The 9,226-nt window shown below is 43.4% G+C and overlaps 1 protein-coding gene across 2 annotated transcripts in view; it reads right to left on the bottom strand.

Moving 5' to 3' along the window:
• Positions 1-9,125, bottom strand: part of Fbxl20 (F-box and leucine-rich repeat protein 20) — a 75,176-nt gene extending 66,051 nt beyond the window's left edge. The window contains exon 1 of one of the 2 annotated variants that reach the window (XM_013038096.1): positions 8,830-9,125. In XM_013038096.1, the coding sequence (XP_012893550.1) occupies positions 8,830-8,871 (42 nt within the window). In that variant the 5' untranslated portion in view covers positions 8,872-9,125. The remainder of the gene's footprint in view (positions 1-8,829) is intronic. The other variant, XM_013038097.1, reaches the window with a different exon arrangement.
• Positions 9,126-9,226: the final 101 nt, after the last annotated feature.

Consider the following 9,226-nt stretch of genomic DNA (forward strand, 5'->3'; position numbering starts at 1 on the left):
CCACTTCCGGCTTTTTTTCTTTTTGCTTATGTGGTGCTGAGGAATTGAACCCAGGGCCTCTGGCATGCAAGGCAAGCGCTCTACCACTGAGCCACCTTTCCAGCCCCTTAGAAAGTTTTTACCCAGTGAAGTTAAATAATTGCATTCAAATCCAACTCTAGAGTATTAAATTTTTACCAGTACTTTTGTTTATTGCAAGGCTTGTTTCTAAGTGTGAAACAAATCAGGTATGCCATCAAGGCCTCTCACAGCTATTCCAGAGGCTAAGGTAGAAAAATTAAGAGTTTGAGACCAAGCCAAGTAACAAAGCAAGAGTTCTGCTGAAAGAAAAGAAAGGCAGCCGGGCGCTGGTGGCTCATGCCTGTAATCCTAGCTACTCAGGAGGCTGATTTCTGAGGATCGCGGTTCAAAGCCAGCCTGGGCAGAAGAGACTGTGAGACTCCTATCTTCAATAAACCACCAGAAAACCGGAAGTGGCGCTGTAGCTCAAGTGGTAGAGTGCTCGCCTTGAGCTGCTGAGGGACAGCGACCAGGCCCAGAGTTCAAGCCCCACGACCGACCAAAAAAAGAAAAGAAAAGAAAGGCATAGCTTCCTAATCCTGGGTTTAGAGCAGATGTGCAAGCCCCACGACCGACCAAAAAAAAGAAAAGAAAGGCATAGCTTCCTAATCCTGGGTTTAGAGCAGATGTGCACTATCAAGACTAACAACTGCCACCTTGTTTTAGGAAGAAAATACTCTACTAGTATCATCTAGTATCATTTGAACAGTGTGTGTGTGTGTGTGTGTGTGTGTGTGTGTGTGTGTGTGTGTGTGTGTGTGTGTGTGTGTGTGTGTGTGCGCGCTTTTGTGGTGCTATGGATCAAATTCTGGGCCTTGTGAAAGCTAGGTAAATGCTCTGTTACTGAGCTATATCCTTTGGATTTTGAGATAAGACACATGACATGGCACGTGGGACATGTGGCATGTGTGACACATGTGACATACCCATGACACACACGTAGTAACATTTATGACACACATATGACATGATTAATGACCTGCATGCAGCACAGCATGTGACATATATGCCATGTATTAAAAATATAGTACATATGTAGCATATGATGTATGTGATGTGTGGCATATATGACATCTGTGACAGTTATGTAGTTTTAAGCAGATACCAATATCTTCCTGTCTCAGCTTCCTGAAGGCTGGAATTACCATTACACTGGCCTGAGCAGCCAGCCTTTTTTTTTTTTTTTTTGGTTGTGGGACTTGAACTCTGGCCTGGGTACTGTCCCTGAGCAAGTCTTCAGCTCAAGGTGAGTGCTCTACCACTTGAGCCATAGCACCACTTCCAGTTTTCTGGTGGTTAATTGGAGATAAGGGTCTCACGGACTTTTCTGCATGAGCTGACTTTGAACTGTGATCCTCAGATCTCAGCCTCCTGAATAGCCAGGATTACAGGTGTGGGCCACCAGCGCCTGGCAGCCAACCATTTTTTGTTTTGTTTTGTTTTTTGTTGGTCGTGGGGCTTGAACTCTGGACCTGGGCACTGTACCTGTACTCTTTAGCTCAAGGCAAGTGCTCTACCGCTTGAGCCACAGCGCCACCTCCGGTTTTCTAGTGGTTTATTGGAGATTAGAGTCTCACAGACTTTCCTGCCCGGGCTAGGTTTGAACTGTGATCCTCAGATCTCGGCCTGCTGAGTAGCTAGGATTACAGGTGTGAACCCAGCCAGCCATTTTTAAAACTTAAAGCACACTAGATTTTTCAGTGGGGCAACAAGGTTGCATGCTTATGTAATGTAACCTGATACAAATGGGGCAATAAAATGCTAGAGGAAAAAATCCAATTATACCTGATGGGATAGGTGTTCTTCCTTAGTGCTAAATTAAACAAGTTCTGCCTTTGTTCACTCAGTTATTATTGCCACCAACTGGTTTGGGAGGGGTAGACAAGGAACTATTGGGAAAACTTATTTTCCTTTTAAAAATTCATGATTACCAGGTGCTGATGGCTCATACCTGTTAATTCCTGTAATCTACTGAGAGGACTGAAAACTGAGGATCATAGGTAAGATTGGCCAAGAGATTCTTATTTCCAATTAACCATCAAAAAGATGGAAGTAGAGGGCTAGGAAGTTGGCTCCGTGGTAGAGTGCTTGCCTCGCATGCATGAGGCCCTGGGTTCGATTCCTCAGCACCACATAAACAGAAAAGGCCGAAGTAGTGCTGTGGCTCAAGTGCTAAAGCATTAGCCTTGAGCTGAAGAGCGCAGGGAGAGGGCCCAGGCCCAGAGTTCAAGCCCCACTACCGACAAAACGACAACAACAATAGCAACAACAAAACCACTCTGAAGTATTAAGTATATAATGACTTGTGAATGAATTAACTTAAAAGAATTGGGTGCTGATTACACCTGCCATCTTAGCTACACAGAAGGCTGAGATCTAAGGATCTCTAGCTTTGAAGCCAGATTGGGCAAACACATATGAAAGACTCTGGAAGTAGAGGTATGGCTTAAATGGTAGAGTGCTAGCCTTTGTCAGGAAAAGCTAAGCAAGAGTTCTAGACCCAGAGGGTTCAGTACTGCAAACAAACAAGCAAAAACCTAAAAGAAAAAAAAAAAGATGGAAGTAGAGCTGTGGCTCAAGTAGTAGTATCCTACCCTTGAGCAAAAAAGCTCAGGGACAGAATCCATGTTCCATGACTAGCAAGGACTTGGACTTTCCTTCCCCGGCTAGCTTTGCCATGGTTCTCAGATCTCAGCCTCCTGAGTAGCTAGGATTACAAGTATGAGCTACCCAGGCTCTGAAGGTTCTTTTCTTCAAACTAAAATGTTACTGTTTTGTGCCATCTAAAAAATGGTGTGATATATCTAAATTTAGAGATGCCACATGTGTCATACATTAGTCTCTAATAGAATACAATGAAATGTCAGCACTGTGGCTACTACTGTCTTTGGCCCTTCAAGTTTCAGTTGTCAACTGACAGTCTCACTAGCTTCAGTCTAATAAACTATCTTATTAACAATAAGGAAAGACAGAAGAAAGTGGAGGAGGGAAGAGTGTACAGATGGACAAGTCCTACCCACTGAAAAGACATGTAACATTTTTCCACAAGCACCAATTTTGAAAATACGGTTATTATGCAGAAAGCTCTTTAGAAGATAAGGCCTTAAGGAACAAAATGGTTTTTGTTTTTTTTTTTTTTAATCATCGTCTTTAACAGTACTGTGGCACTGAACCTGCTTGAGCGTACAAACTTTAACGAAGTATTGGAGTAGGTGGCATAGAAGACATGTCAAAAGAAATACAGCTGTGTACTTTTATTTTAAAAATCACAGATTCATAGGATTCTGGAACAAAAGGTACCTGAATGACTGAGTCTAAATCCCTTGTTTTGCAGGAGAAGAGAACTCAACAAGTCAGAAAAGTGAAATGCCCAAAATCAAGATTAACTTACATTCAGATTGCTTAACTCTTGGCATAATATTGTCTTTCAACATACCACATATTATGATTTTTGTTATTTTGGACAAATGAATTGAAAAACCGAAGCAAGTAGGACAAGAAATATTACCTAGTGGGGCTGGGAAGGTGGCTCAGTGGTACAGCACTTGCCTTGCATGCCTGAGGCCCTGGGTTCGATTCCTCAGCACCACATAAGCAAAAAGAAAAAAGCCAGAAGTGGCGCTGCTGTGGCTCAAGTGGTAGAGTGTTAGCCTTGAACTGAAGAGCTGAGGGACAGAGCCCAGGCCCAGAGTTCAAGCCCTACGACCGGACCCAAAAAAAAAAAAAGAAAGAAAGAAATATTCCCTAGTGTTACAGATGTATGAAACAGTAGATTTATGAAAAAGGCAGCGAAATATAATTTGGGCTTAAAAATGCCCAACTTGGAGAATATCAATTCCTAACATGTATGATCCTCAACATCTCCAGGTGCTAATTAAATTATTAAAAATATTAATGTTGGATGTTAACACTATGACTTTTAAAGATGTTAGATTTTTCACTAAACCCAGATAACACAGAACTTGAACCCCCCAAATTACCACCCCATGCATAGTACTACATTTTCAATAGCTGTAATAGAGCTATTAAGAGTATGACCAAGAGAATAAAAGGAAAAAAATCTAAACTTGGATACAAGGGCTAGCCTAGATATTGAAATGTGTCTTTCCCTAACCATATTGTTAAAATAATTTTAAGATATTTAAAATGAAGGACTGGTTCATTTTTTCTTTCTTTTTCTTTTTTCTTGTTTTTTCCTTTTTTGTGGATCTTGCAGCTTGAACTGCTGCCCCTTGAGCTCTTCAGCTCAAGGCAAGTATTCTACCACTTGAGCCACAATGTCTCTTCTGGTTTTCTGGTGGTTACCTGGAGAGAAGAGTTTTATGGACTTTCCTGCCCTGGCAGGCTTTGAACTGTAATTCTCAGATCTCAGCCCGGCTTGTTCATTTTCTTGCTAGCAAAAACATAATAAAATGTATTGAATGAACTACAGGAAAGTCCTTTTCCACATATTCTATGGACTTTATAGTGAGTCATGCCAATAGCAGAAGAGGATAAGAATGACAAAATGGACTTAAAAAATGCAGATTGGGGACTGTAGAAATGTCTTAAGCAGTACAGTGTCTGCTTAGCAAAGCATGAGGCCTTGACTTCAATCCTTTGTACTACCCCACCTCCACACCCCAGATGCACTTGGGAATTTTGGCTCCCTCAATTTTTAGCAGTGCAACTGGAACACCATAACCTTTTGGGCCTTCATTTTCTTCAACTGTATAACAGAACCATGAGAATTAGCAGTAAATGCCAGGTGCCGGTGGCTCACGCCTGCAATCCTAGCTACTCAGGAGGCTGAGATCTGAGGATCGCAGTTCAAAGCCAACCCGGTCAGGAAAATCTGTGAGACTCTTATCTCCAATAAACCACTAGAAAACCGGAAATGGCACTGTGGCTCAAGCAGTAGAGCCTTGCATGCATGAGGCCCTAGGTTCGATTCTTCAGCACCACATAAGCAGAAAAAACTGGAAGTTGTGCTGTGGCTCAAGTGGTAGAGCGCTAGCCTTGAGCTGAAGATCTGAGGGACAGCGCCCAGGCCCAGAGTTCAGGCCTCACCACCGACAAAAAAAGAAAAAGAAAAAGTTTACTAATAATGTAGGAATGAATGTTATCTTGAGTATCACAATTCAACATACACTATGTAACTGTAATGATTATTATTGTATAGACTTAATGCTAAGGTAATAGAGCAAGGAACAACATGAGTTTTACATCTCAAGTCTCCTTAATTCCTAATTACCTACTTTGGCTATTCTATAGGATGCTACTCATAGGTACTCCCTTTTTTTTTTTTTTTTTGATGATCATGGGTCTTGAACTCTGAGTCTGGGCATTGTCCCTGTGCTTTCTTAAACTCAAGGCTAGCACTCTACCACTTGAGCTACAGTGCCACTTACGGTTTTCTGGTGGTTAATTGGAGACAAGAGTCTCTCAGACATTCCTGCCCAGGCTGGCTTTGAATCGTAATCCTGACATTCAGCTTCCTGAATAGCTAGGATTACAGGTATGAGCCACTGGCACCTGGCTTCTCTCCTGATTTTACATTGAAAGTTTTCTTACATCTCTGTCCATGAGTATGAAACTAAGCATGTGGCTTCCAGTTACAACTTCCAAAAGTAAAATGTTCCATAAAGAGATGACAATGATGGGCTGGGATGTAGCTCAATGGCAAAGCGCTTGCCTAGCAAATGCAACGTCCTGGGTTCCATCCCCAGTACCAAAAAAGAAAAGACAAAAAAAAAATACAGTTAAAGAGATGACAATGAATCCACTATGCAAATATTTTAAGTTCCTGTTATTGTCCCAAGGAGGGGAAAAACCCTTTCACTTTTTATTCATCATACTTCAGTTTGAAACTTGCTATTATTTGTTATAAAAATTTCCTACACTCACAAAATTCTCATTCAGACACCACCAACAATTTACTCACAATTATCAGCTTAAAAAACAACAACACTAAAAAAACCTACTCCTAGCTACTCAGGAGGCTAAGGTCTAAGGGTTACATTTCAAAGTCTGCCCAGGGAAAGAAAGTCGATGAGACAAAAAGCTGGAAGTGGAGCTATGTTCAAGTGGTAGAGTGCCAGCCTTGAGAGAAAAAGCTGAAGGACAGAACCCAGTGCCAGAGTTCAAGCTCCAATACTGCCCCAGCTCCAAAACACACACACATACACACAATCAACAAACTATAAAGAAGTATATTCCATGGGTCTTGGAGGTTGAGATCTGAGGATTGTGATCTAAAGCCCAGACAGACTCTTATCTCCCACTTGGTGAAAAAGCAGAAATAAAGCTGTGGCTCAAGTGGTAGAAGGCTTGCTTGCCTTGAGCACAAAAGCTCAAGAACACTGCTCAGACCCTGAGTTCAAGTCCTAGGACTTGCACAAAAAAAGGAAAACTCACTATAGCCATTTTCATTTGTATTCTGGCATGTAGCATGTCATATCATAATCAAAGAAAAACATTTGGCTTATTAACACTTGAGTCACATGAGTACAGGAGAGCCAAGTGCTGCTGGCTCATGCCTATAATCCTAGCTACTCAGAAGGTTGAGGGTCACCAGAGGATGGTGATTCCAACTAGTCTAGGCAGAAAAGACTCTCTCTCTAAAATAATCAACAGAAAGCAGAGCTGGAGGCCTGGATTAATTAGTAGGGCCAATCTATCTAAGCAAAACCCTGAGGCCTAGAGTTCAAATATCTATACTATCAAAAAGAAAAGAAAAAAGTAAACAAGGACTTCCCCCACTCCCCATTCTTCTGTTTGTTTATATATATAAGGCTGGGTCTTGCAATTTAACCTTCAGTGGCCTTGAACTCACCCAGTAGCCCAACATGGCCTTAAATTTACTATTCTAAGCCTCTGGAGTATCAGTATTTTAGTTGTAAACCACCACACCCAGCTTTCTTTCTTTTTTTAACCTTTTCAGATCCTATTTAGAAAGCTAGTTGCCAGCTACATACAATTAAGGTAAACAAATATACCTAATAAGTTTTCTTTGCTACTTTAGTAAATTAACAGTACATATAAACTACAAATTAAAATATTAAAATGTAAAGTAGAAAAGCAATTTTATAGTACATATAATAGCTAATTGCAGCAGCAAAGGGCTATCATCAACCCAATGTTGGGTGTGTGTGTTGGGTGTGTTGGTTGTGTGTGTGTGTCAGATGTAGGGCTTGAACTATTCAGCTCAAGGCAAGTACTCTACCACTAGAGCCACAGCACCACTTCTGGCTTTCTGGTGGTTAATGGGAGAAGAGTCTCCCAGACTTTCCAGGCCCAGCAGGCACTGAACCAGGATCCTCAGATCTCAGCCTCCTTAGTAGTTAGGGTTACAGGCGTTAGCCCGGCTCCAATGTTCAGTTTTGAGGATTCCCTTTTGATTCCTCTTAACTCCCAAATTTTTATTTAGTAACTTTAATGACATTCTGGACGTTCACATTATTTACTAAATATGAAACTACTATAAATTAACTTATTGGGCTCACTGCATTAGGGCAATAGTGTCCTATTAAAGCACCAAGTCTTTTTTGCTACAATACTTTGAGATTAAGTTACATATGGAAGTGACCATTCTTTGATTTTCTCCACTCATCAGCAACTTAATACTGTAGCTCTAAATATAAACTTCCTCCAAATGCACCCTATCTTGATTATCATTGTGGCTAATTTCAAGTATTTTCCTCATAAGCATAAAAAGAAATCAAAGAATAGAATATACTGAAGACCCAGTAGGTAAGATTTTCATGCCCAGTTGCCTGAAACTTCTGTCTCACACTTTGGTTTTTGTCTTAAGCACTTACATCCTTTAAATGGAGATGAAGCAAAACACCCAGTGAGACTGATACACTCGAGTGATCCCAGGTCAGCCTGATTCTCTGCCAGAACAGGCCAGTTAACATCTACTCTTGTGTAAGTTTCTTTCTCCCTTATCCACTTCCTGCACGTTCTTATAGTATTGTAATTCATTCGTTACAATACTTGACTTCCCAAAGAAATTCAGTCCCAACTAGATTATTAGCGTCTTCTTTTCCGACTTTCTGTCGGAACTTTCCTCAATCCCAAAACTATAAACCTCCCCGTCAAGGGAGAAAAAAAAGTTCCTAAGAAGCAAACAGACCGTCATGGGTTTCCTGGAGTTTCTCTAGACTTTTGTCCCAATCTCAAAGAATGGAGACATCTAAGAGTTTCCAGAAAACAAAGAGCCACCAAAGTACAGACTAAACGGGAAAGAAGAAGGAAGTATCAGAAACAATACCCCCAAACCCAGCCCAGGACCGAAAACCCCTCTTATCATTCCAATCCCCCCTCCCCCACTGCTCCCTATCAATGAATGCCTCAAAAACTCGGGAGAAATGGCCTGCGAACAACAAATGCTTCCTGAGGAAGGCAGCAGGAAGAAAAAAGCAGGACTCTGGCTGTTTGGGGCCGTGATGCTTTTTCGCCGGGTGGAAGGAGGCTAGCCAAGGGTTGTGTAAAGAATGGAAAGCTGAGTGGTATGGGGGGAGGGGGGAATTAGGGCGCTAGAGCTAATCCCCCTCCGGGGTCCGCCGGTGGGAAGGGGCAATAGGCGAGCCCCAAAGGACGGCTTGCTCTGGGTTTTCGGGTCGCGGGAGAAGAGAAAGAGCTGGCAAGCCTCCCCGGTGGTGGGTGGCGGTGCCCGGCGAGGGAGGTGGCTCGAAGCGGAGCGACTGTTTCGAGGGGGGCGGGGAGAGTGGGGCTGGCCTTTTCCTCCCTCTTCACCCCCTAGCCCCCCCCTCCCCGAGCTCACACCTCAAACCTGCTCTTGGTCACTCCGTTCACGTCCCTCCTCATGGGGCCGGCGGGTGCGGCCCGGGCAGGGCGCTGCGGCGTGCGGAGTGCAAAGCTAAGGGGCCCAGGGCAGGCCCAGGAGTTCCGGGACGGGAAGGCGGTGGCGGCTGGGCAAGGTCAGGACCGTCGGACAGAAAGAAGAGGTCCCTGGAGTCCAGCGAGGCCTCCACTACCTTCCGCGGCAACCGCGGCCGCGACGACTGCTTGTCGCTAGCTCAGCTCTCTCCTCAGCCTCAACTTCAACCCAAAACAAAAACACTCCCCACCTGCCAGCAACGCCGCTTCTCATTGGGCAGAGCCGCCCGGGCCTCGGAACGCCGGGGGAGGGGAGGAGCGCGCGGCGGCGCTGGCGGCGCGA

Source organism: Dipodomys ordii, unplaced genomic scaffold (assembly GCF_000151885.1).
Source record: "Dipodomys ordii isolate 6190 unplaced genomic scaffold, Dord_2.0 Scaffold7, whole genome shotgun sequence".
Lineage (NCBI taxonomy): Eukaryota > Metazoa > Chordata > Mammalia > Rodentia > Heteromyidae > Dipodomys > Dipodomys ordii.